Source organism: Larus michahellis, chromosome 13, assembly GCF_964199755.1.
Source record: "Larus michahellis chromosome 13, bLarMic1.1, whole genome shotgun sequence".
Lineage (NCBI taxonomy): Eukaryota > Metazoa > Chordata > Aves > Charadriiformes > Laridae > Larus > Larus michahellis.
In genome coordinates this window covers 5,443,739-5,471,547 of record NC_133908.1, presented here as the reverse complement: position 1 = coordinate 5,471,547, position 27,809 = coordinate 5,443,739, and the positions used below count along the sequence as shown (strand labels likewise).

Sequence of the window (27,809 nt, the reverse complement as noted above, 5' to 3'; positions counted from 1 at the left end):
GCTGGCGAGGCATGGCGCACCAATTCTAGTGTTCATTCATCCGTAGACATACTTTAACAGAAACAGACCAGGGGGATTTTAAGCATGATCCTAGCTACTATTCATAGTGTTGAGATAGCATCCGTCTCGTAAGGTAGTAGAGTAGCAGGAGCCAGACAGCACAGACAGGTCCTGCTATGTTCAGAGGAGATTCAAAGCTGCGGCAGGCCGGTGGTTCACGTACTGCAGTCTGTGCAAAGCATCAGACTGGGCTTTTAAACCAAAGCTGAACCATAGGAATGTCAAAAAGGCCTAACGTGCATCTGTAATGTCTATGCCAGAAAACAACTCCCCCTCCCTTCAACCTATAAAATCTTGTGTATAACACAGATTTCAATTTATTGCTATTCAGCTGCATGCTGCTTTTGGCAAAACTAAGCTGGCAGATGCACTTCTTCCCTCTGTTCTCATAACTTCTCTCTGATTGAAGTGCAGTGTTACGTGAGTCCCACAGGTGGCATGTAAGCCCCAGTAAAGAAAGGAAGGAGCACCTCCGAGACCTCAACGAGCATCCTGTATGAAGGACTGGAAATTTTTGGGTGAAGGATTTTTTTAATTATTTTTTTTTTTAATTAAAAATCTGTATGGGAGCAGAAGGTACATTCTTCCCAGATAAAAGCAGAAAAGACTACTGATTCTGATAGCAATTACATATAAAACCTATATGTGTATTCAGCAAGGACTACCTAGGAGGACAATGCTGCAACTACAAAAATGTCAGTTGATTGTTTTTTTTTTTCCCATGGAAACAGTTTATAAAACAAGCAAGGCAAACTGCTACTGACTAACCTGTGCCACTCCTGACAGTCTATAGTTTAGTCCATGGTATCAGCCCTGCTATTTCCACAAAAATGACTTCTCCATAGTGGTTGTACAGAATTGCTGATCCTAGTTCTGTGCTGTGGGTTATGCAGACTGGCCAGTGCTGTTCCACAGGATGTCATGCTCCAAACAAGAAAGGGGTGACATATGAGTAGTACTACATTATCATAAAACATAAAATCTGTTTTAAAAAATAAGACACAAGAATATTCAGCATACATTTCTAGAGATGACTGTTTTCTCGCTGATTGCTTTGGATAGGTTGGACTTGCATATTTCCTCGTTTTCAATGTTGATGGTGATGTATGAGCCTTGGAAGGCTTCTGTATTAGCCATCAGTTTGATGAGGATGCACAGATATCCTGTTTGCAGAAGTTTAAGATGCCTACAAACCAGTAAGAAAGCATACACTTAAAGATCCTATTAGCTTTAAAAATAACAAATTCTTCAGATATTATTCACTAAAACACCAGAATAGAGGTAAAATTCCCCTTTTGAATTTCAGTTCTTTAACAACTTAGACTCACAGAAGTCTGACTTACTGTGTAACCTTCATTTAACTTCAGTACAAATTTTCACATCCCAAAAGAGCTTGACCCTAGCTCATAGACGGTTTCAGTTTTAGTAAATACATACTTCATAAGCTTCCAGTGGAGATTAATGAAAAAGCCATCCCTTAAATTTATAAAGGTTTTGATCTTTAGTGCATTCTTTTTAAAAAGGAAATTATTTACATTATTTGGAGGTTAAATCAATAATTAAATATAAAATTTCTTATATTTTTCCCAAATTTGGCATATCCAAATGAACATTATATTCCCTTTTCCCAGAACTGATCTTTGGAATTGAAGGGAGAGATTTCAGAGCGGGAGTAAACCAGGCCTATTTCAATAACCTCGTATTTGCCCTTAAAATGTATTGGTTTTTCTGTTCTTACAGAGCTCAAATTTCATTGCTTTTGGATAGGAGTTGTAAGAGGCTCTAAAGGAGCCCAAACACAGTATTCCTTGGAAAATTGTCACTAACAGGGTTATGTAGACCATACTTCTCCATTCAGACTAGATAAAAGGCCAATAGCTATGCACAGAAGCCTTCCTGCTTTGCATTTTTCTCTATCTCAAAATTAAGAACTTGACTTTACCTGCAGGTGTACAGTTAAACACTGATTCTGCCAGTTGAAAGAAAGACACTCCAAGAATTTCCCGATAGCTCATGTGACTTGCATGAACGAGGTACTGAGTAGTATCTTTGAAAAGCAGATCGCTTTCACCATACTTCCACGACTGAAAGAGATGGAATTCAGAATCCGGTTTGCTTCCCAGAGATTCCTAAACAGAAACGAAATAAATTCCACAATTTGGATCATAAATAGAAAGGTTAAGCTGGTGACCCTCAGTTTTATAGCAAGATCTAGCAGAAAAAAGGCTCCAGTTTCACCTAGCACTGTCATTTGTACAAAAAGATGCGGTTTTGCAGTGGCTTATTTCTCAGCAAAAGTATGACCACTGCAGGATGGCAACTGGTGCCAAAATGTCCCTTTAGAGAATCCAAATAATTATTTTCTCAATCTCCTATGCACATTCTTCTTTCATATTGGACCCGAAGGCATTTTATATATTTTGTATACAAAGCTTTTGATCTTGAAAGGGTTTTCAGCAGTTGTACATAACAAGTGATAACATGCTAACTTTTTCCCTGTTGCGTGCCGTACCTGGGATTTCATTAGGAAGTCATAGATTTTAGTGACAGTGACTGGTCGAGTCATAACTGTGCTGGGGGGAATGGGGCCAAGGTTACAGCCTGCCCATTCTGTGACTGCAGCGCGTGTTCCATCTGGACACAAGAGTTCAAAGTCAACAGCGGTATAACCTTTTGCCCAACCAGTGCTGTCCAGATCTGAAAAGAAGATGAAATGAAAGCAAATCATTTTAAAAAATAAAATCAGAAGACAGGGTGAATCTCATGCAAAATGATACAAAATTGAGAGGAAGAAGTTTAGTCAATATGTTCAAAACAAATGCAGCATGCTCCATGGTCATTTATGAGGAACAGGGTAGTGTTTTCACTGAGGAAACATGTCAGTGAACTTAAGCTGCACCTATCAACTAAAAACTAGAGTAACATCAAGGCATACAAACAGCTTATCGTGCCTCATCTTCATCTGTAATCAGACTGCTCTCTGAAAAAGCAATTCAGCCCGCATGTCCTTTGCCTCCCCAAACAACCTGCTCACTGCTGCATGAGTTCCTGTGGGTTTCCAGGCCCTTTTACCTTCACTTGATTTTAGAAAGAATCCTCTCTTAGAAAAGTCTCTTCTGTTAGTGAAATTGCCTAAATTAGGATTTCAGTGTGCTTTATCAGCACCACTTAACAAAATGGGGGTTCTCTTTCTCTTCACCTCTATGAAAAGGCAGCATATTTTGGCTGTTAGAGCAGTAGGCATAATTTAAGAGATTGAGGGGATTTAAGCTACTGTAACCAAAACCATTGTCATCAACAAAATCCAATTGATAGACTGTTACAAAGATCAGTATTTCCCAGAGAAATTTAAACATTTCACAGTGTAATAATAATGTTGTTTTCAGAAACTGTGAAAGACAAGGATTTGCAGTATTTTTGCCTATTAACCTATTTGGACTGTTTATTCCACAAGTGTCTGTGGAAACAACATGAGGAAGTTGCCAAGTCACAATGAAGCCATAGAACATCTCCCAGCACAAACAGCCCACAGCATTGCCCTTACCTGCCATTTTAATTCTTCAAACTCCAATTAAAAACAACGGGCACATGCACTACTGCTGCCTATGGGAGAAAGTCTGGTGGGGAAAGTCACTTGCTTTTTAAAGCTTTGAGCTTCAAAAAATTAGTGCAGACTCTAAGGATGATTACCCCCTCCAAAACACACCTTGATCTTTGCACTCAGTGATTCTTCCTCTTTCCTCTCTGAAACTGAATAGTATCTGAATTTTGAGCTTTACTGGAACACCTACATGCAGGAAGGTTCCCGCAATTTTCCAGTCACAAACACAACTTCCTGGACCTAGATTAAACCTGTAAAAGCTGTCCTCATGAGTGATAGTTGCTGTGTGGGAAGTAACTGACACTATTGAATATTCTCAAAGGAAAAGAGAATATCCACATCTCACTCTGTATGTTCTGGAGTAGGTTAGAGTGTTCCAGGAAAGCTACATCTCCGAAGCTTCTTCCACTGGGATTGCCAACTAGGCACCTAGGTGCAGAAAAAAACCCAAGACGTTATCAGAGACAGCCACTACACAATGACTGACATTTCAACAGTCATCTGAAGCTAAAACAGGAGTAGCTGGAAGTATCCCCCTCATCTGTAATTACTTGGTTGTAATATGGAACAAGTTAGTGATGTCAGCATAGATCTTGGTGGACAGTGTTTATACATTTGATAAGACAATCCCCTTCATCCCTTAAAGCAGCTCCCAAGTCATAGTTGTGGCACAATGTCCATGTAGCCTCAACTGTGCCTAGCCAGGAAAGAGAATGTAATTCAACTAAATGCATTACATATATTCTATAAGAGTGCCTTCACCTTTAATACTCTTTGCCTCTGCTTCAACTATGTTTTTTTTAATATCATCAGTCTGTTTAATTGCCCCCTGTACCCTACACTGCTTCTTACCGCATCACCTCTGCTCTCTGACCTATCTTTCGTCCCTTCTTTAATGAGTCAGTACCGATGCTCTAAGCCTTACATGTTTGGAATCATTTTCTTGCTCTGGAAATGGTTTCGTGACTGTTTTAAATCACCAATCAGCTGAGCATCGCATAGCAACTGCAACCAAAACAAAATACATGCTACCCAAAGTTTATACAGCCAGTTATTTAACAAAAAAACCAACCAAACAAACAAAAAAACCAAAACAAAAAACCAAACTCCAAAGAAAACCCGCAGCAAAATAATAAGACAATTCTGGCTATTGCTCTGCATTTCTGACCCTGACAAAAAGCTTACCTGAGTGCTCCCATATTGCCATAGTAACGTTCGTTGTGACTGGCAGCACATCTGCTAGATACTCGAGCCCCTTCCACCTCACTGTCTCCAATGCACACCTTGCACAGGCTTCCATCTGCTCCTGGCATGCAGCTCTTCCAAAAGTAATTCTGATAAACTGAGTAGAGAAAACTGAGGTGACATTAGGGAAAGGTTTTCCAAAGCCTCTTCATGCATGGGAAAAGACAGGAATGGAATTTGATCCTAATAGCTAGCAAGAAGAGGGCTAAATAGTGTGAAGAATCACACATAGTCAGATAGGAGGAAGAGCTGCTTCAACACCTTCTGAGACTCCAGTCATCCCCTGCTGGCCAAATCCTCATGGCCCCATCTCCATTTTACTCCCAACTTTGGGGCTTCAAATTTCCATGGTCTAGTCAACAGACAACCCAGAGCAGTCCTTACCAGAACCAATGTCACAGTTCTCAGTACCGTTCTCCAGAGCTCCCACTGTGTATCTGGAAGGAAGTAACCATCCTCCAGGACTATACAGGTGACTGTGGCAGGATCTCCTTCCCCTAAGGTTACGAATGTTAATCTGTTTGGCATTTTTCTTAGCTAAGGCAACAGCATAAACTGGTGGCAGTGCTGTAAAACAATGACAACAACCAGTTATACCAAGGCAATTACGTATTCCAGACAGGTACAGCCCCCTTCTTCCCTCCCTCATCCCGTCAGGATATCTTCAGTTACAGCAGAGGATCTGCATTCTTTGCTTAGCCACAAAGCTCTTGTCCTAGCTGCCCAGCATTATCTGTGAAGCTCCGACTTCACAGTAGAACATGCACAGCAATTTCTTTCCCAAACCAACATGCAAATACATTCCTACATAAATCCTAGAGGCAGTCTTAGGAAAATCTAAACCTTGTGCCTACTCAAAGTTGTCCTGTTACCTTTGTGCTTAAGATGAATTTGTTTCCGTGTTTCCTCCGTGCTCTTAGCAGCTGGGGCACAATCTCCCCCTGGAGAGAAGAGACTACCATTAAGGATCTTGTGACTGTTGTCATTCCTATTATATGGCAGCACCCCATCAAAAACCTTGCAACCCTCTTGAGCCATATCAACATCTCTATCCCTTTTACAGAAGTGATATAATAAACAGCCAAACCAAATGGTAGAGCCAGTTAGTGGAAGAGCTGGGAAGTGTATTTGGAAATATATATTGATTCCTGCGTCCATCACAAAACATCACAAACTGTGGAAATTTAACAATATTTATAATGATATTTTTTTTATTCCCTCCCTTATGCTAAGGTCACATGAGCACTTACCATAACATTCTGCAGCTACAGGCACCAATCCACACTTCCCTGCAATGTAGACATGTGTTGCGTCCAGGGTGACGGCATCAGCCTCACTACTCTGCCAACAGCATTATAGAAAATAACAGAAACGGGATTTGCATGAGTTGTGTAACCAAGAAGCTGTACTCCCCCGCTGGCTGGAAATTCCCTGGTATAAATTCCCTCTCATTCCCACTGGTTCCTCTAGTGTACAAGCTGTTTTTCGTCTTGTTCTGCTCAGACAAGGACATACACACCCTGTGCCATTAATCATATACTCTGACCTGAGGGAGTCTCCTACCTTGATCATTTCAATGCATTTAGTCATGGAATTTGCTTGGACACAGACTAACGGATCAGATTTGATGCTCAGCGCCCACTCCTCACATTTGCGCAGCTCAGCATCGCTAATGCAGCACCAGCGCACAACACTGTTTTCCAAAGAGCTCCCTGCATGAGAAGGAAGGAACACAGTGAGACCATGTCACATATGCACCAATCTGTTCTTTGCTAAGGAGACATTTAGGTTTATGCATTCACGCCTGGCAGGGAGGAATAACATGGAAAGACAACTTTTTCTTCCCTTTCCTTAGCTACAATCTTCTGTAAGGCTTCTCACCTTCATGGCCAAGTCCCTTAAGAAGAGCTACGTAATCCAGACCAAGGACATAGGCAATCTCTAGCTGCTCCTCAAGAAGCTGCAGGTGCTGAGTGGCATCTCGGAACAGCAGGTTCTTTCCCCCAAAGGGTGATGAAGTGAAGAGTTCAAACCTGGCTCTTTCCTTTCCTTTTTGCCCAAAGAGGCGCTAGGATAAGAACAACACTTTTAATTGCAACAAATCTGCTCAACCTTCCAGTAACAGCCTCATCCACCCCTCCCTTCATATCAATGATTTGTAACATAGCACTCAAGGTTTCCATCACACTGGGACAAAGTCCAGAGGTACTGCACTGAGTGGATGGTTCCAGTCCTAAAAGTATTATATGATTCACTTTTTTGAAGACTTTTTTTCCCCATCTTAGTTATTCAAATTTATTGGGCTGTGCTCAATGACGCCTGCCCTGGAAAGGCAACTGAGGGAGTACAGCTGAGTGAGAAATATTTGTGATAAAGATCAGTGCAGTAAAAGGGTACAAGATATCTTGTGCTTTATGATGAGGAAGTACGATGCGCAAAGTAGCTTTGTTCAGCCTGCTCGTACTGGAAGAGAAGAAAGCACTGAGAAGTGGAGTAGGAACACTGCTGCACAGCCATTGCTATGTGTGGGTGAACACAGCTAAGATATGTGTTTATAACTCCACTGACAAAGGCATATGAAGACCTCTCAATAAAGAAGAGATTTTGTACAACTGCTATCTGCCAGCGTCTATGTGTGAGCACAACTCAGCCCACCGGGTTGAATTATTCACTGTTTGCTGGACTATTTTAAGGGCTGGATGGCTTCATAAAATCCTTTACATTTATATTTAAATATGCATTTCAGGCTCAGCTTCAAATGGATTCCTGGATGTCAAGGCAACAGAAACTATTTCTAAGTTGAGAAAAAGAGAAGAACAAAGTTGAACCCTGCCTGAATTGGTGCGTCCCCCTCAGCTACGAAAGAATTCATGTAAGCTCCAGGGCAGGATGAATACCATTAGCCATTTCCCAGTTTGTGTGTTATGGCATCTTCCCCTTCTTTCATTATTTATTCCTAGCCTCTACAGATGAACACTTTAGAGGTTCTTCTGTAAAGAACCTTCTTTTGGAAAGGTTCTTTCCTTCTTCTGGAAAGCCAATGCAGGATCCTTCCCCAGAACAACCAATTTTTAGTCCTTTTTCACACTAACTATACATTTCTCAAGAAAGAAAGTGAACTGGGTGGTAATCTCCACACAAAGATGGAAGAAAAGCCTGTGTCTGGAGACATACAGCTTATAATATCCACTCACTTGGATCATGGTAAGAAATTTGTTGGTGATCTTCTGGAAGTTGTGGCGGGTGATGATGCCACGGCCAGGCCCCTTGCCCAAGTTACAGGTGCTGTATTCAGTCAGCTCAGCCGTAGTCCCATCCGGACATAAGAGTTCATATTCCTGTTGTTCTGCCTCTGAAACAAGACACTCATGAATCTATGAAATGAGACACGATTTGGCAGCAGGCACAGAGATGGAAGGTAAAACATTTTTCAGAGGAGGTCGCTCCAAGATTATTCAAGCAGCGCAGTGTACCAAGCACATCTGGGAAAGTTGTCTTTGATAAACTCTTCTCTTAACAAATAGAGGGACCTTAGCCAGAGGTACTCCAAAATACTCTTTAAACTGTATCTCTGTAAATACATTTGTTTAAAGAACATTCACCTGCCAATATTACCGGTAACCACCTTCAAAAATGTCAACATAGAGCTCAACTGAGTTTAAAAATACTAAACAGGTATATGGGAACTGCACATTCTAGCAGCTCAATAACACTGAATTTTAAAAGCAATCTTATAACTCAGGCAATGCAAATACTGACAGCTGCATCAGAGCCTACAGGCTAAAGACATCACCTGTATAAAAATATCTGTCTGCTCCCATTCTAAAAATTTCCTGTGAGCAATTATTGCTCCCTTGCTCTTTCCTCTTCTGTTTCCTTCTGACTTGTGTGGAGAGCCAAGAAATACCACAGAACTGCTTGCAGGGATTGATTTTTCCCTGGAAACAACAAAAAAATAGGCATATCCCCCATGCAGGAAAGAGCACAGACAGAGGTTAAAAGGAATCTGAGTTTTTAGGATTACCTGTGGCACTCATAATTGTTAGATGATCTAAAAAGGCAACATCTGCCACTCCATTCTTCAAGCACCTGCAGGAAGACAAATACCATCTTAACACGTCACCTGGCTTTTCCTCCATTACCAGTTGTTTTTCCCCAAACGCAAATTCAGTACAAGTGTCACAGAGCTCACCTGAAGGCTCCCTCAGAGTCATAGAAGGGTTCGTTACTGCTTGTCTCACAGAAGTGGTTCTTGTCTCTGACATAGGATTTCTGTCCTTGGCAGAGAGAACACAGTCGAGGAGCAGCAACACCAACCCCAGGGATGCAACTTGCATTGAAATACTCGCTGATTACTGCAGGTGTAGGGAGAAAAAAAGAAAAAAAAAAGAAGAAAAAAGTCGAATGGGAAAAATGGAAGAAAGAAAAGGGGGCAAATATATCATGGGCATAACTAGGACTATGGTGCTTTAATAAATAAATCAACAAATGCAGCTTCATTGTCTAAACTTCAAATTTGGAACATGTGCTGGAAACAGAGTGATCAAATTTTGCTTGGTTGAAATGATTCTTATGCTGGCTAGATATTGCAAAGATTTGTTCCCTGATGTATATAGAATACAAAGATTTCCTGGTTTGGTAACAATTCTGCTGCTTTGAGATCACTAGAAAAGTTCTGAAGAGGGCTAAAAGCCAGTATCAAAAACATTCCAAGAGGATGTCTCATCCAGAAAGCCCTTCAGTCTCCACATTCTACGTCTGATTGTATTTCAGACATTTTTGCTGAGGGCAGACACATAGCCCTGTGGCTCCTATCACCCACCGTGGCTCAGAGGTTGTGCCTCATCCCAGGAAAGATCATTTCTTGCAAGGAGAAAGCCAAGTGGAATATTCCAGCCTGATGTCCATCTGGCTCCATTGTGGCAGCTGCGTGCACCTCGTAGCCTCTGGATATCCAGAGTTCCTCGTTTGGCAATGGCCACAGCAAACACACAATTCCCTGCGATAGAATAAAATATATAACAGAAATAACTAAATCACAATTCTGCAGCTTCTCTACCATATACTTGGCTACATGGCACCTTGCCAAACTGAGAAATGCAAGTGATGTGCAAAGCAAGAACCTAAAAATCTGGTGGAAAAGGCTTACAAGATCATCCAGCTCCACCACCCAATGCAATTGCTACTCAAGAATTCTGAACATTTGTATGACACTGTTTAGGTACTGTAATGGAAAGAACTCCTATGTCTTATACTCAGAACATACTTACCTACTGAAACATATCAATTCGACTATGATTTCATGGTTCTTCAGCCAAACCAAAATTCAATCCTGTTCTCAAACTGTCCTCTTATTAGTCTTTTCCTATATCCATCTGCTAATCTGGCTTCCTTCTCAGATTCAAGTCCAACAAGTATTTTCTACTGTATGCTTGATTTTGGCTCAGACTTATTTATTCTTGCCTTATGTATCATTCATTGCACAGAGTGTTCGGGTCTGACACAAATTAAGAGGAATCTTACCATAACCAGATTCTCCACCTTATATTCTTGTCTCTTTAGGGTGAGAAGGAGAGAATTAACTCATGAGAGAAGCTAATCTCTTAAGGAACTGCTAGCAACTGTTCAGTTACACTAGTAAAGAGTATGGTATAAGAATTGACACAGATGGAATAAATCCCTTCTTATTGCCTGCAAGATGTAGAACTCCAGTGCACTAGTGCTGTGGGCAGGGGTAGATACAGACAATTTGTCATAGTGGCAGTGCCAGAGGCAGAAAGGCTACTAGATACAAACCACCACTGGTACTTTTTTCATCATCACAAAGTATTTTAGAAATAGTTGTTAATCACTTCCATACTCCTATAAAGTTACTGAAAACATATAGATTTTTTCAATAATTTTTGAGCCTTGACTTTCACTGCATAGCAATTTATTAGCCAAATCAGAACTACAGCTTATTCTTTTGCTTTATAAACCTACCTTGCTCATAGATCTCCTTTGCCACCACTGTCAAACCATATAGCTTTACAGCAGAGTAAACATCTCCAGCATCCAAGGAGGCAGCATCTGCTTTATTCACCTTAAAAACAACAGCAAAACCCTCAAAACAAGTGTGTTTACAGGGAAATGAACAGAGCAGCTTCAAGAGCAGAGTTTCTTTCTGAGAAGTAGTAACCAGTGGCTTTTACAAGCATTTGTTTTGTTTTTAATTGAATCTCTGCTACTAAGCATGGTGAAATGTTAGCTATGAAGGCTCAGTTACCTTCAAAAAACACCTGTTCTTTGCCAATATCCTTTCTTAATTTCTCTTTCGTCTTTCCATTCCAAAAACACAATTCTGTTGCCAACTGAAGAAAAAGGCAAGCCCTGTTTCCTCCTACTGCTCCTCCAAGACCCCAAATCTTTCTGAGAGCTCTGCTGGCTGTAATCTTTCCATAACCACACAGAAAATGGAACTGAAGTCTATTAACAAAGGTTGCAGGACTGAATGAAAAGACAAAATAATTATTCCCTGAACCAACAAGAAAGGTTTTCTTTGTTTTGTTTTCCAGGTCAGATTTGGACTCATTGAAGGCAACTGCGACTGAATGAAAATGGAAATTGAAATTCTCTATTACAAATGAGGTTTACGTATGTTACCGAAACCATTCTACAGCAAATGCTTATCTTCATTTTTCATTAGTAATTTTTTTCAAAGCATACAACATTATGAAAATGTAATTTCAGAACTGGTATAGAGCTTACACTTAGAAATGGTCTGATGTCTTATTGAAATTAAAGATTTTTACATGAAAAAAAGCTTTGCTCTTTACTTCAGAAAAGATTGACTAGGGGCTATAAATAGTAGGGAAGAAAGGGAAGAGAAAATATTCATTATAGTCAGAGTAGCACCAAACCCCACAAGCAACAAGAATACTCTGAAGAAGTTTTAATTTAGTAGTTTGGTTCTGTCCACTTATTTCCAAGCAGCTTTTTACTTATTTCCCGGAGATTGCAAGGACATGAGCTGCAATAAAGTAGTACATCTACTAGAATGCTCACGGGTTTTAATTCTTGCCTCTCAAGCTACCATATACTTTGTCATATATGCAATACCATCAGTTCAGTATAATTTTATTATCCCATGGATTCTGTTTACTAGTTCCTTCTTAGAAGAGGATTTGGACTTAAAATCCGTTTTAAAAATCTCTGTGAACTCACCCTGATTTTATCAATGCAGTCATATGTATTGTGGGCTCTGATGCAAGAAATCCTAGCAAATGAATTGACAGTAGCAAGGGGCACCGCAGCCGTAAGTGCTTTGGACAGTTCAGCACATTTTCTCTGTTCTAGGTCAGAAAGGGTGCACCATCGGAATTTCTTCCCTGTAGGATCAAAAAAGAAGTCAAGATTTGTAGGATTCAGTGAAAAAAAACCCTCAGTTTAAGACCTTATGGAAGAGGGAGGCTATTTTCTTTTCTTTAACTTCACAAGTAAGTTGATTCTGCTCACTCACACATATCCACATACTTACAGGCACCCAAGAGATGTGCCCAGGCAGTTTGACCAAGACCATTTTTGCCCAACATGGCAGACAATTAATGTTTTTTGTTGAGTCTTTACTATATCTCTTCGCTTCCTCTTGACTGGCAGCAGCAATCTAGTTTTTAGGTTGATTTTTCAAGAATCAACAATTATTATGGCATGATCTCTAGCCTCAGAATCTTCCTTGCTTCACACTCTATGAATCTTAGGCAAGGTTGCTACACAAAATGAGGAAACAAAGGCAAGGACATCTTTATGGCTATGGTTGTTTTCCTGTTGGGATAGCAAGAAGAGGAATGGTGCTTACAATGTAGGGTAACCTTGTTATCATCTTCCTGTTATCAGACTGCAGTTTTTCTCCTAACAAACCAACTGTGATTTGACCTTATCAGAGCACAGACCTTCTGCTCTTGACGTAAACAATACATTCCCCAGGGTTTATCAGTTTTATTGTTGTCAGTTGTGTCCTTGGTTATCAATACAGGCCATTCTTTTAACCTTTGCCGTGCTGTTTCCTCTGGTGCTTTCACACATACATATTCCTACGCACAATTTATCCATACCAATCTTAATATTTCTGTTACAAAGTTCTAGAAAGTCAGAACTAAGCCTGCAAAGGAACAAGAGGCATGGAGGGAGGATGTTGGTAGGGGATCAAGCTGTTTTAGCTTTGTTGAATTTAGTCTTTAGAGAGGGGATTGTTTTTTAAACAAACAATAACTGGTGTTCCAATTCCCAGCTGTCTCACAGCACTGAGCTACATGCTTTGTTAGAACAGCATTTGCTACTGAGCGCCATGCTTTCTTAGAATGGTACTTCCTCCTCATTTTCGTTCCAGACAAGGACTACCTGATTTTAAATAATAAGACCCACATGAGAGCTCCAGGGTCAGAAAACCCTTAGATATGAGAAGTATGAAAATTTTAAGTTGGAAGAAGTTCACAATTAAATGCTACTTTATAAAAGAGTTAAACCAAATTAGTCCAGGAATCCCTGGAAGCCTCAATCCAGGAAGCGAGGATCTGGGACTATTTGAAATTACAATGGCAATTCTTGACCTTCTTCTGTTTTTAAACAATATATTATCTAAGTGTTACTTCAGCAATGACAAGTAACTTGCCGCACTTCTCAAGATAGAGAGGTTTATCTTACATGACAACACTCACCATGAAAAACTGAAACTAGGGACAATTTGGTTATTGATAAAGAAGAATCATGTACCACGTTGAACAGAGCATTGAATAAACATTAACAACCAAATCCTTACAACCCCACCTCTTCCAAGCAGGAAGTTGGTAAAAATTATCTTCATTTCTGGATGCCAAACAAAGAGTTTAAATAAACTGCACAGGAACACTCTATAAATTTGTAGCAGAACTGAACTATTCAGTTGTCAGATCTTTTTCCAGCTGAAAACTATGTAACCAATAAAAAACAAAACAAAACCATGCCAGAAGAAAGAAAGAAGATGTGGTTAGAAGTGGAGGAGAAAGCAAAACCTCCTTTTCCAGGGGAAGTCAGGGGTTTGGTTGGTTTAAACTGACTATGAAATCACATCCTAAGTAGTCCAGACATGTCAACAAAATTTCCTCTATTGCTTTAGACTCCAACTATTCCATCTTGCATGTAGTATGACTTATTTTGTCATACTCTGAAATATATCGTGTTATACATCTCAAGAAGATATATGCATTTAAGGAGAAAAAAAATGATTATTATATATAAAAATAGCATGCAGTTATGTAACTTGAGAGAATCTTATACCATGTAATGAAAACCAGGACTGAACGCACAGAAAACAGTACATTTCTAACATTGTAATTTCCAGATGTTTAAGCATTTGGCTCTCTGTCAATCTGCTAATATTATAAAAAATATATTGCCTGGAATAAATAATGTTTACAATTAAAACATTTAAGTTTTTATTTCTTTGAGTATAGCATCAGACATTAGTACTCGTTTTGATGTTAATTCAGCGCAATTCCAAAAAGAGCCCATTGTGGTTTTAGAGGGGAGCAGCTTGAAATACACTGACTAATTTTGACAGCGTTAATGAGTACACAGATCTCAACTATTCAAAGAAAACAAACCTTCAATGAATTGCTAAGAAACTAGTGTATCAAGCTGCTTCAAAACTAACAGGGTCACCATCTGCCAATGATCAAACAGGAAAAATACAGGCAAATGGAAATCACAGGCACAGTTCTAGCTGCAACTTCTTTGCACAGAAGAAAACAAAATCAAAGCATATATTAGAGTTTGTATCCTGATAACCCATCCAGAAGTCACCTTTCTCTTTCCCTCTGTGCATCAGCCTTACCTGAAGACAGCAAAGTGAAGATGATTAGAACAATTAAAATCACTGCCTTCATGATTACAGCAGTTCAGCAAGAATCCTCTCTCTACCCTGACGCTCTGCCTTCTCATACCAGGAATTCCACAGTGATGACCAAAGCTTCTGGAAGATAACAAAGGGGTTTTAGGCATCAACAAGGATAAACCAAGATTTAAGAAACAAAACAAACTGTCAGAGGATGGTATATCCTTGTATGCAAAGGAGAAAGGGACAGCGTCTTATTCCTATCCACAGATGGAAAATGTCCATGCATTTTCTGCTTTGTTATGAACAGACATAGGAAGAAATGTAAGCCTCTGCTTTTGAAATAAATTATGCTTCTCCTGTTCCAAAAGGCACCAAAGTGCATTTGGGAGATAGGCAAGACTTCCATTTATCTTACAAAAAAGTTATCTAAAGCTAAGTGAATTGTCCAAACTACTGAGTATATCTCTCTACAGAATATTGAAGGGTCCTTCTTACCTTATTTTTTCACCTGATAATGGTTTATCTACCAAGCAACTTTAAACAAAAAGTAATCCTATGCCTCCCTAAGAATTCAGAACAGAACTGTGATACTGGTGACTTTCTTGACTCTCTTCATTCCATTCTAGCACAGCAGTCTCATCCAAGCTCAATTATTTTCCTGTTTTCTAACACTTAGCCTGGAGTATAACCTCTTAATTACTCTACAGCAGCCATGATTAACATCATTAACTCCACAGCAGGGGAAAAAACCCCATATATATATATATATGTATATAAGCAGAAGTGTGCATAGTGAACTGATCTGATGATGCATAAAATATTGCTAATATGCTTTCATCTTTCCTATTTTGGAAAGAATTGACTATTCCTATAGTCCTGGAGAAAGAAAGTTTTTTTGCTAGTTTTGTTTTCCTTCTTCATCTTATGGATTTTCTTAGTACTTTCTCTGTTTCATGTATTTTTCCCAATACTTTTTGCAGATTTCTTTTGTTGCCTTATGTACTCCTCCCTAGTCATTCATAATCCTTATTCTCCACTTTCTTCTTTTGCATTCATGTACGTGGATGGATTCCATTGCTTATCTTTGCATTTCCTAAGTTCCCTCACTAGGTCTGCAATATCTGTTGAGGTGTTATGTCTCCCACTAATCTGATTCTAACTCCTTCCTGCACTCCCTGAACAGATGTTCTCAAGCCCTAAGATCTCCATTCTCTCATTTGCTAAGAGGACAACTGTGGTATCATCCCACCCTTTGACCTGGCTTACAGGCACAGGCCCAGCACAACTCAGTACCCTTTGGGAAGTATGTTTTATTTCTCAGTGAGCACAGTCTTTATAATCGTTTGATACAATACATTATCAAATGTTTTAAAAAACCACCAAATGTAAGAACAAAACACATATAAAAGTAATTTTAAAATAGTTAAAGATGCACATATTTACTTTTCATTCCAATGAGAAAGATCAGATCAGGACAGATCATTAACCAGTTCAGTCAATGTCAGTTAATATACACTACAAACAAGTGTGTTTCATTTAACTACACCTTAACCTCTGAGTCACTCCTGAATCACTTCTGGGGAAACTTGTCAGTCAGGCCCACCAGCAGGGTGCAGTTAGACATCAAAGCTAATGGCTCTTGCAATGCTTGTAGCAAAGCACCTAATAGGATCAAATCCCACCTTCTTTGAGGTTCTACTTCCTGCCAATCCTACCATTATATTAGCTCAGGATATATGTACATCCCAACAACTCATTCAGCTAATATTACTACTATTAAGTGAGGGCTGCATCTGGAGCTCTGCACAAATTTTACCAGTATTTAAAAATAAAAGGCTGTCTTGAATATGTCTAAGATATTTATACAGATACTATGCTGCTCTCTGTGGTGATGTGAAAAAAGCAGAATGACAGGAAGATGCTGTGGACTTCATTTAGGCCTGGTCAGGAAAACAAACAAACATTAATTACAAATGTAAAGCAACCAGGTCAGCTGAGAGGACCATGTCCTAAAGCACTGAGGATGCGGAAACACAGCGACAGAACTCTGGAATTCTTTTCCTACTGATTCATCCTATGAACCTACCCCTACCACTGTCAGAAAATGGTAATTAGCTACTTCCCAGTAACGTGGCATCTATGTATCTATCTCGGGATGCATCTAAGAGGGTGGAAACTAAATAATCTCTCTAAAATCCCCTCTGTGCTGCTAGGATCCGGGCAAGGAACATCCAGGGCAGGAACAGAGGTTACTGCACTACCCTGCCTGACATCTCACTTGCAGGAACAGCAGCGTGTCTATCCCGTGTCATGATCCCCAATCCCCCCCAGTAAAATCCCTGCTCTGACATCCCTGGTGACCCCATACCTGTGGTCAACAGCAATGCTGAGAAGCAGCTGAACCCCAACTGCCTCAGCTCCCCAAGAAGCAGTCCTCTCCTCAAACCATACCTCCCCTTTGAGGAACAGCTTTGTCCTGATATCATACCCCATTTTGTGGAGCAGCCTTGTCCCCATATACACTCAGGGACAACCGTCCCCACACTGCGTCCCCCGGGAAACGGCCCTGTCCTGACATCATGTCCCCTCAAGGACGGCCCTGTCCCCACACCACATACCTTTAGGGATGGCCCTGTCCCCACATCAGGTCCCCCCAGGGACGGCCCTGAGCTCACATCACGTCCCCTCAGGGACGTCCCTGTCGTCCCCTCCCCCCAGAGAACAGCCCTCACCACACACCACATCCCCCTTTGGGGAACCGCCTCGTACCGGTGTCCCCATTCCGTGTCTCCCGTGAGGGACGGTCCTGCCCCTACACACCGCGTTCCCCTCAGGCAACGGCCCCCTGCACACACCGTCCCCTCACGACCCCGCCCCGCGCCGGCCCCGCCCCCGCCGCCGGCCCCGCCCCACGCCGGTGTCCCGCCCTCCCGCGCGGGCAGTGGCAGAGGAGGTGGCGGCGACGGCGCGGGAAGATGGCGGCGGCCGTGGCGCGGGGCGGCGTGGCCGCGTTGCGGCGGAGCAGGTACGGGCATGGCGGGCGGGAGAGCACCGCACCGTACGGCGCTGCCCGGCGGCGGGGGCGCTGGGGCTGTCGCTGTCCGGCCCGGCCCGGCCCCGCCCCGGCAGAGCTGGGGCAGCCGCTGTCTGACAGCCGGCACCGCGGGGGGCGTGAGGAGGAGCCGGCCGGCGGCCCGGCGTCCCCCGGGCCGGGGGCCGCAGCCGCCCCCTCTTCTCCGGCCGGGGTGAAAGCGGGGTTGTTTGTGGTGCCTCGGCCCTGTCCCCTGGGCATGTGCGAGGAGTCTTGTCCTCCTGGAAAGAAAGATGAAGGGTTAAGGTTTTTCTAAGGAAGAATAGCTTGTGGCCTTGTATGATTTTGACCGTGTTTCGTGGCTGTCGGTGTCTCAGTGTCCAGCAGAAGGTGGGTGGGGTTATGTAACCCCCGGGCTGTGAGGGGAGCGCCAGGGCCCGGCCGGCCTGTGCAGCGGGGGTTCTCTTAAGGCTTGTGCTTTGAACAGCAACGAAACAGCTGTACTGTACCAGTAATGTTTCTAGGACTCAGTTCTGTGTGCTTAGAACACACAAACCCCTTACTCCACCTTTTCTCTCAAAACCTGGAGAACGCACCAGAGTGTGCCGTTACCATCGGGCCTCGGTGCCTGGCAGCGGCGCGTTGTCCTTCATGGGCTGAAGTTGACTTGGGTCCTGGTGGTTCCCGCTCCAGCAGCCTCCAGTTGTGGCACAGGCAGGAGCCCAACGCGCTCCTACATACTTGTACCCATCAAGGTCAGGCTGTCCGGAGTGGGAAAGGTGAGGCTGACAGTAAACTACTTAGTCTTGGCATCTTTACCTATTTTTAGACAGGTTTCAGAGTAAGGAGGAGACTGGTTTTCCCCATCTTGAACACCAAAACCAATTTTGGTAAGAGCTTAGGATCCGCAATTAGTTGTTGTGTCCTTCCTCTGTGGTGATCTGTCTGCTGAAGTACCAAGTCCTGGGACGCCCTGCCCTGCCTTGGCAACATGAACAGCTCCTGGATGCTCCTGTGAAGCCAGCACAGCTAGTTTTGTTCTGCCTGTGCTTTTTTTATTATTTTGTCTTTAGGTCATTATGCATCAAGACTAATATATGTCTTGAGAACACTAGCGCTTTAGGCTGTAGCTAAGTTTTAATATTTTTTTTTTTCTCCCGACTTTTTAGGGTTCTAAAACTTTTCTGGTAAATTTAAGTCTAGTGCTAACTGGATTAGTTCTTCATTTTTTGAATGCCTTAGAAGTAGCCCGCAGGCTCCCAGCTTACTAATGGGCAAGTGCTGCTTTTATGCCAGGTGTCTCAATATGTTGTAAATCAGGCCTTGTAATACCACAAATTAGTGTAGGTCTGGTGTGTGACCTAAGCGGATCAGCTGACCTCATTGTTCATGATAAAATTACATCATGTTGCTATGTAAAACATGCAGGTTCTGCGGCAGTGTGGGATGCTTTTTCTGTCTTGCTAAGGAAATAATATCCTGGGAGATGATGCAGCAGTGTGGCATGGTTAGCACCTGGTTACGGGAATACATGTTTTGGGGAGGGACTGTCCTGCCACATGTGAGCTAATATGGTGGTTTTAATAGAGACCATGAAGCTGAAGGGCAGAGTGAAGTATTACTGACCGTGTTATAGGGGATAAGTGAAAATTACAGCTATTTCCTTGGCTAACATTAAAACATTGTTAGCAAGTGTCTACTAGTATCACGTGATTTCTAGAGAAGAAATCTGCTATTTGTAGACTCCTAAATAAAGAGATAATGTCTGTATGTAACTCAGTAGATACCTGAAATTAATTCTTAAAATTACTAATAACCATTTCCTGGAATTGAATCTCCTTAAATTATGCAATAGCTTGTAAGCTAAGGAAGTAATTCTGTACTTGGTGTATATCTGATCAAGAGCAGATGAAAGGTCGGAGAGCTGAATGAAGACATGCCAGCAATGGCATTTGCATCCCGGGAATGAGCGGGTTGCACAAAGACCTGCCAGACCTGGTTCTTCCCAAGGGACTGAGCCTGTTGGTGTGAGAACACTGTCGCTTTCCTGCCCTGTCTAACAGCAGGTTGTGGTGTTGCCATGCCATCTTCATGTACTTGTCTAAACGCGCTTATGTACATACTTTGAATGGGCATAGTTCTTGTACAGTTGAATGGATCCTTTTCAGATTTATTAGAAACATGAAATGAAATATTATATATTAAACATATGAAGAATCCTGGTTGAACCTTTTCCCTGTGTTGGCCAGTTATAAGTCTATTTTACATGTTTTCAGAGTGGCAAAACCACTCGCATTACAGTTCACCAGTGTACGGAGTGGTAAGATAAATTCTAAAGAAAAGCTTCTGTGCCTGGCAGCACTTGTACCTTTCCAGCTATACCAGTTGGTGTAATAAATTATATTACTTCTTCATAGAATCCGTAATTTTTCTATGTACTCCTCCTCCCTACCAGCACGGCGAGGAAGAAGATAGGTGAACTCATTCATAAGTGTCTCTTAAGATAGTTGCTGTTGTAGGAGGTTCCTAAATGACACACCTGTGTAGCAGTCTGGGGGAGATGGAATAATCCCAAGTGCTAAATGATCATTACAAAATTTACCACTACATTTACAAGCAGAGTTTGTTTTAATCAGCATGGCTGAATTCAGCTTCACCCATTATAAACATTACCTTTGGATGGAAGTAAATACACTAGCCACGTTGTTACAGAAGATAATGATGCTTGTGCTATGTACTTTCCTTGTAAGTAGAGCAATCTTGTTTTAAACGTTTTTGTTTTCCTCAGCAAAATACAAGTAATTTACTTACCTTAAAGGAATTGTTTGCATGCAGTTGGATAAAATCGGTCTATGTTAAACTGGAAGCTGATTTAGAGAGTAGTAACTCTCATCAGTTCTATATTGCTTATTTAAAAAAAAAAAAAAAAGGGGGGAGGGAACCCAAACAGATTACTAAACCTGGATGTAGATTGCTACCTGGATGTAGGCCAGGGCAGTGCATAAAACAAAATGAAATTAGATTATATTAGCTTGCTTTTGAAAAAAGACTCAGGTTATATTCATAATCACTGACACTTTAGAGCTCCAAACAGGCCAGGATATGATACATAATGACGACATAACTAGTTGCCCAAAAAGGGCTATTGCCGAGATCAGCACATACAATACTCAGTATGGTATCACTGTTACAATAGAATTAAGCTCAAGGGGAACATGTGTCAGTATTTGGTAAGAAAAATAAAAGATAAAATAAATGCAACATGAGATAAATATCTGTAGGAGCAGTTGGATATTCAGGGATTTTTGGCCTTTTAGGGAAGGAATAGGCCAGAAGGGAATAAGCTTAGTAGGAATTTTCTGTTACTTTGAGGAGACTTTCCCCTCTTTGTTTGTCTGAATATAAGATTATCGCTAGATTGAACTGTTTAACAATTTGCATTGGTAAACATTTGTATTTAAGCAACTGTTTCTTGTTGGTTGTATTTGCAGTTTGCTGACTAGCTGTAAATTCCTTATACATGAGAACCTGTATGTTAGAACTGGAGTCTTGTGGAAGCAGCCACCTTCCAGGACATTTTTCAGTGGTAAGTGAAGGCTTGTATCTACCCAGTATTTTTAAATTCTGGGTTACCCAAAGTTGAGCAAATTGCAGTCACATATTGGAAATTCTCGAGATTAAAGCAGAAGTGGGAGCCCAGCATCAGAGACCTACTCAATTCATGGCATTTTCATAGACACAAGCTTGCAAATTAATTACTCCTTTTATTTTCCAGAGAGTAAAAGTAGTGTATGTACCTATTTCATAAGATTCCCTATGAGGTGTTACTCATTGTTTCTCAGATATTTTGGAATACCTGGATAGCAAATGTAGCGATTTAAAAAAAAAAAACCCACCTAGAAATAATTTCCTTTAACAAGAGGAGCATTTTAGACAAATAGCTTCCCTAGCCAAGGTGGAAGGCTTCTGTGTTCTTTTGGAAGTGCCATCTGTTCCACGATGATTTCCTAGGTATGAGGAACCTTGCAGAGACGCGTATCTGGACAGCAGTTTAGGTGCTATAGTATCCAGAGCAGTATTGGCTAAAACTGGAAAGGCAGAACCGATCCTATCGTGGGGAATGTCAGCCCCCAAATCAGCAATACCTCTGTTGAGGCTTATTAGTAGGCCATGCAATTGTTTATTTTCTGGAGGTTTTTTCTCATAATTTTTGTTCACTCTCACACTGTGTTATACCTGTGTGTATTTATCAGAAAATAACCTGCTTGCTTTGTCATTATGACATCTGCTGCCCTAATGGTGTCTTTTAATGTACCTCCTTTGAGGCTATTTGCCTTTTTTTAAGCTTCTTTGATACTTTGACAATCATCCTTTTCACTGGGATTATCACTTCTAAGGAAACTTGTGTAACAGGGCCAGCAGCAAAGGAGCTAAAATAATAAAGTGAATGGCTGCTATGTTTCTATTTTTTTCCTCTCTCTTCCCCCCCCACCTTAAGGGAAATTTATATTGGGATCTGTTTGCATCTTCCTTGGCAATACATGTTTTTTGACAAGTTTGCTATTTAATTAATACGTTCAGACATTACAGTAGTTAGGCAGCTCTGCATCCTTTGTACGTGCCTTACTGTATGTAAATACAATACAAATGCAGCTTTCTCATATCACATCCATCTCGGCACGCTAATGAATCAAACTTTTTCCCTGCAAGCATTTTTGTACAACTTAACAACCTACTGTAAACTAGGAGCTAGTCATTTACCAACAGTGTCACTTTCTTGGCTTTGTCTGGTCAGCTGTATGCAAAATGAGGGATTTCATGTTTCCCTGTACTCTCTACTTTCAACAACTGAAGAAAGTAGAGTATTTTGTAAAGCAAATTTAATCAGATAGACTGTGATAGTAATAACAGGTGCTAGAGGAAAAAGGACTCTGGGGAAGAGCACGTATAATGGAATCTCTTTACTTGTAACTTTTAAACTTTTACAAATATCCGAATTTTTTCTAGCAAATTAAAACCCATTAACCATAGGTTTATTTTTATTCATTAACTTCTGCACGTTAGTTTTCTGAAGATTCTACAGTTGAGGAATTACTTTTTTAAAGACAATACAATTTAGCAGAGAGATTCATGTTAGAATAGTGCATTTATATTAAAAAAAAACCCCCACTTTAATGAACTTGCTGAGCCAATAGTTTGTGTACTTCCCACACTTCCATTGTATCCTTCTCCTTCATTTCAAAATCGGAAGTTTTTTTACATCAGTTTAATTGTTTTGCGTGTCCTGTGACATTTTTTAAGTGTTTCGTTGCTCTAGAGTGTTTCTAGCAGCACAGCACAGCCAAGTGGCAGGCCAGGCATGTTTGTATCATTCTTTGGACAACGTCATGAAGGTGATGTGAAAGAGTCTGGATGGCTGTTGGCTGAGAAAGCATTGTAATAGCATAGTCATTAATAATGAGCCTGACAGCTAAAATGATATCTGTTGTCAACATGAAAGACAGTGAAATAATGCTAGACCTGAAGCGAGTGACTCAGAAGGGCAACATCAAGCTTAATGTAAAAATGATAATAAGAAAGTACCAGCACATACCAGGTGGGAATTTGTTCAAAACTGTTCAGCTGTATGACCCGCTTTGTAGTGCAGCTCTTAGCAGCTATTCACCATGGGAAGTCTGAGGAATTCAGACTTCAGCAGCTTAACGGGCCTGTAAGAAAGAAAAGGTATAAGTATCCTTTTATATTTCAGTCGGTATTTGTAATTTTAATAAATCAGGAAATCAAAGGAGGTTTACATGAAATGTTTTAGACCTGAATAAAATGATGCTTGCACTTGGAGTTACTCTAGCTGGGTAATGCAGTGAAGATCAAATATTATTGTTTGTTTTTAATAAATATTTGTTTGTAAACTTTTAGCATATGTGTTGTCATGTATTAGCATAACAACTGCATACAGTCTTCAGTTTTTGTTTTCCTTGCCAACTGAGGTATTGATCCTATTTTCTATAACCATTGCTTTGAGTTAACTTGCCTGTCCAAATCCTCTGTCTGGCATATCATATATGGAGATTTCATTATTGAAAAATATAGTTACACAGATTGATACAAACAGCAGCTCTTTGGTGTCTAGAAATCAAAGTTAGTCCTTACAGGAAAAAAACACAACTAGGAAGCTGAGATGCATAATGCAAAATTGTTGATCACGTGAAAGACAGCGTCGTTTGAAGTTAGCTTTGAGTTTTGAGCAAATTAACTTTTGAGCCAGCCATTTTCTAATCCTGAAATGATATTTCATATCCTGATTTGGATTTAAATCTAGATGACTTACAAATGATGTCATTAGGAAGAGAATATAACTATTCTTCAGTTTTATCTCTACTCCTTATAATAGCCTCCTCTAAGTGTTTGTATCCTTTCCTAGAAGAAATTCTTAATTTGGTGAGAGTAATAAAGCAGTATTTATATCGTTGCATCTGATTGCATAGACTAGGGCATGCCTTTGATTATGCAGTTTGCTTTCTCATCCTGTGTTTTTTAATGTTTCTGAGGGAATGAGTCCTTTTCATCTGTTCCAGGGAAGGAAATTGTTACTTTCTTTTTATTCTTGTTTGCTGAATAAACTCAATGTTTAAAAGAAATCTGAAACAGGTTAGCCTTATCAGTATGGAGTTCAGATGTAGGGTTCAAAGCATCTAAAAGTATGTTATTAGTATGTTAAAAGTCCTACACCTTTTTCCTCTTGTCCTGGACTTATTTCTGCTGGCTCACGTGCCAAGACATGAGCTTTCCTCACATTCTCATGCCGCTTGCCAGAGAGCTGTGGTGGTGCTAGTATCATTGGAGAACATGATGTTCAGCTGAAGTCTCTAAGCAGTGCCAAGTGTCTGAACATGGTATTGTTGCCAGAATCAGTAACTAATCTTTTTGTCTTGGAATTTGTAAACTTGTTTTGTGAGTTCCGTTCATATCTGAAAGGTGTGGAATTTTATTTTGTCAGGGCAAAAAAAGATTAACAATGATGTGTTGGATGCCTTTGCCAACGATCATGTTTTGGATACCAGTCACAGGAGCACTGTTGCATTAATGCTGGAGGCGGGGAAAAGTCAACTCTTCACATCATTTATCATCAGATTAAATAGTGTTTGCTGTGGCTTGTGGAACATCAAATGGTTTGCTCTCTAGCACAGAATAGAAACGTTCACATCAGTGTAATCAATAGAGGCTCTTCAAGCAGAAACAGCCTCTCCCTGGATACAAACCAGAAAGAGCTGTTCCTGCTGAGGGGTTTTAGTCTGGGAATTTGCTAAGCTCTGGTGAAATAGCTGAGCAGCTTTGCTAACTTAGAACCAAAGATGTGGTGGGAAGGGAGTTAAAGGCTTTAGGGCTAAAGAGTACCCTTGGTCTCTGTACAGACGTGTCTGTTGAAATAGTGATGATGCAAAGTTGAGAGGTTGTAGAGTCTTTGTAAATTCAAAATAAATAAAAGTCTTTCTTTATAAAGCTTTCTGTAGCTATTCTAAATGATCCCTGTCCTTATATTGAGCGCTGTTCTTTGGGGTAGAATATTTTCAAGAATTCTTAACTGTAACTGTAGTTGCTGCCTTGTTTGTTTGTTGTTTTTTTTCCCCCAGAAAACAGGATTTTAATTTATTATTTTTTTTTTAGTAAGAATAAACCTGCTTTCGAATTGTGATGTAATTTAGGACGTAATTCAAACAGTGTTTTAAATCACACATGTAGGAAAGAAATGAGCAGAAATACTATTTTGGTAAAAGTAATTCTTGCTCACATCTTGTTTTATTGGGCATCTTTTTGCAGCATAGTGGATGAAGCATAGCTGGATACTTCTAATCAACTTTACCCCTCAGAACTAAAGCTTCCCAGATTGCTAAGCAATTATGCTTTGTCTCTATGCGTGCCTAGAAATAGATTTGGTGTTTACTGAATTCTTTTTGTTGTTAATGCATCCTTTCACAGTCAAACCCTAAGCCTGACATTGATGGAACAAGATATAGTCCATTGTTTTTTGATTCCAGCTCATCCATGTTAATGATTGTTGTGGAAATTACACCAATCAGTATCCGAGAATTAATTCTTTTGGGCATTTTCTCTGTCCGATAGTTACTTATGCTCATTGCTGAGAACGTTCAGACTGACTGTAATACAGATAGAAGCAGCATAGTCTAATACTTCCTTAGCCCAAACATATTTGTTTTCTCTGAAGATTTTGCAAGGGAAATAATTCCCACTGCTGTGATTGCCCTGTGCGGCTGTCCTGTTGCTTAGTGACAGTGCGGGGTATCTGTATCTCACAGAAGACATGCAAGGCTTGTGTTATGCAGGAGGAGCTTGGCAGTTCTCAGTGAGAAACAGACGTAATACTAGATGTCTGTGTGTGTGGTGACCTGTACTACAGCAAAAATGAGTCTATTATCCTGTTTATCAAACCTACACTAAAGCAGGTCGTCATTTCCTTCCCTCTTCCCGTTAGCTGTACAATTTGGGGATTCCCTAACTATAACGAAAGCTTTAATGACTGAGAAGCATGAAGCTCCACAGTACTACAGATTGTTCCCAACAACTAATTATTTGGTATAGTAACAACTTAGAAGATCTCATAGTTGGAAAGTATGATAGAAATCCAGAGGCAAAGTCATGAGAAACTCAGCCCCACGGTGCTTTCAGGCAGCTCATTTTATATACTTTTGGGGGAAGAATTTTGATGGGATGTGGGGCAGGAGGAGGGAGATGAAGTTAAGGCCACAAATGACCAGTTAACGTTCACCAGCTGAGTTTCAGTAACTTGGTAAGCTGCAAAAACTGGAGTACTTAGGAGCATCTATACATACCTTCTGTGCCATAGATTTCTGATCACATTTTCATCACCGAAGCTGACACCGCTCACTGCACATCATGTTTTTTTCTTTACTGTGTAGTTGTTCTCTTTCCTGAAGTCTGGTGGTTTTTTTCCCTGTTACAGACAGGAAGAAGCTTCATACTGCTCCAGTAGGACAAGTCTTCCGCCTGCGCCCCTTCCATGTTCTGGTAGCTACAGGTGGGGGATATGCAGGATACAGAAAATACGAGGATTACAAGTTGGAACAGCTGGAGAAGAGAGGCATAGAGGTGCCTGTGAAGCTTGCAAGTGAGTGGGAGGTAAGAAACTTGGGGAAGTTTTGCTTCTGCCATGTTTGATGCAAAGCTCTTTTGCTTTCATTCCAACAGGGGAATGTTTAATTTGTCCTCTGCTGCCAGTGCATTTGACAAATTGTGGAACTAAAGTTTCTGTCGCTTAAGTAACTATAATTTTGGCTGAAGTGGATGTAATGATACATTAGGAACTGCTGGCATCTCCTCCATCTTTTTGTATGGCTGACACTTTATTATTTTAAATACTCATCAGACCAGAGGTAGAAGGGATAGTTAATCAAGTGTTATGTATTTTGAATAAGATGATGTTTGGTAGGCATTGAATTATTCAGATGGAAGTCACGTAGTCCAACGCTGGGCCAACACTGAATTCAGACCGTGTTACTCAGGGCTTTGTCCACTTGGGTCTTAAAAATTTCCAAGGGCAGAGATTCCACAGGGTCTCTGGGCAGCCTGTTCCAATGCTTAATTAGCCTCGTAGTGAAAAATGTTATCCTTATATCCAGTTAGACCCTTCCCTGTTTCAATTTATGGCTGCTGTTTCTCCAGCTCTCTCAGTAAAGAGTCTGGTTCCATCTTCTCAGTAGCCTCCTCTTGGACCTTGGAAGGCTGTTGTTAGGTCCCTTCCTACGTCTTCTCCAGGCTAAACAAGCCCAATGCCCTTGACCCATCCTCAGAGGCCATGTGCTGCGAACCCTTGGGCTATGCTGCTGGCCCTTCACTGGGGCTATCAACATCGTTCACAAGTCTATCAACATCGTTCTTGATCCTAAGAAAACAGGACACAGTATTCCAGATGCAGTCTAATATGCACAAAGTAAAAGGGAATGACCTTCCCTTGGCTTCTGCTCCTCTGTGCTGTTGGAAATCAT

At 40.8% G+C, this 27,809-nt stretch overlaps 2 protein-coding genes across 3 annotated transcripts in view; one reads left to right on the top strand and one right to left on the bottom strand.

Moving 5' to 3' along the window:
- Positions 1-335: 335 nt before the first annotated feature.
- On the bottom strand, positions 336-17,628 carry LOC141750846 (serotransferrin-2-like). Of its 2 annotated transcripts, none has more exons than XM_074606687.1 (18): positions 17,526-17,628; positions 14,754-14,891; positions 12,110-12,273; positions 10,889-10,988; positions 9,729-9,905; positions 9,099-9,261; positions 8,931-8,995; positions 8,101-8,258; positions 6,788-6,974; positions 6,470-6,618; positions 6,157-6,247; positions 5,779-5,847; positions 5,291-5,473; positions 4,847-5,003; positions 4,008-4,090; positions 2,573-2,757; positions 2,003-2,189; positions 336-1,246 (listed from the first exon to the last, which is right to left on the bottom strand). In XM_074606687.1, exons 2-18 carry the CDS (start codon positions 14,803-14,805, stop codon positions 1,197-1,199), a joined length of 2,220 nt encoding a protein of 739 aa, XP_074462788.1. In that variant the 5' UTR covers positions 14,806-14,891; positions 17,526-17,628; the 3' UTR covers positions 336-1,196. The 2 variants fall into 2 exon arrangements, with proteins under 2 accessions (XP_074462788.1, XP_074462789.1); XM_074606688.1 differs by having other exon boundaries at positions 8,101-8,252; positions 17,526-17,570.
- A 47-nt stretch (positions 17,629-17,675) lies between these two features.
- The window catches only part of PISD (phosphatidylserine decarboxylase), a 30,007-nt gene continuing 19,873 nt past the window's right edge, over positions 17,676-27,809 (top strand). The window contains exons 1-3 of the mRNA XM_074606693.1: positions 17,676-17,781; positions 21,279-21,373; positions 26,768-26,943. Coding sequence (XP_074462794.1) covers positions 17,732-17,781; positions 21,279-21,373; positions 26,768-26,943 — 321 coding nt within the window. The 5' untranslated portion in view covers positions 17,676-17,731. The remainder of the gene's footprint in view (positions 17,782-21,278; positions 21,374-26,767; positions 26,944-27,809) is intronic.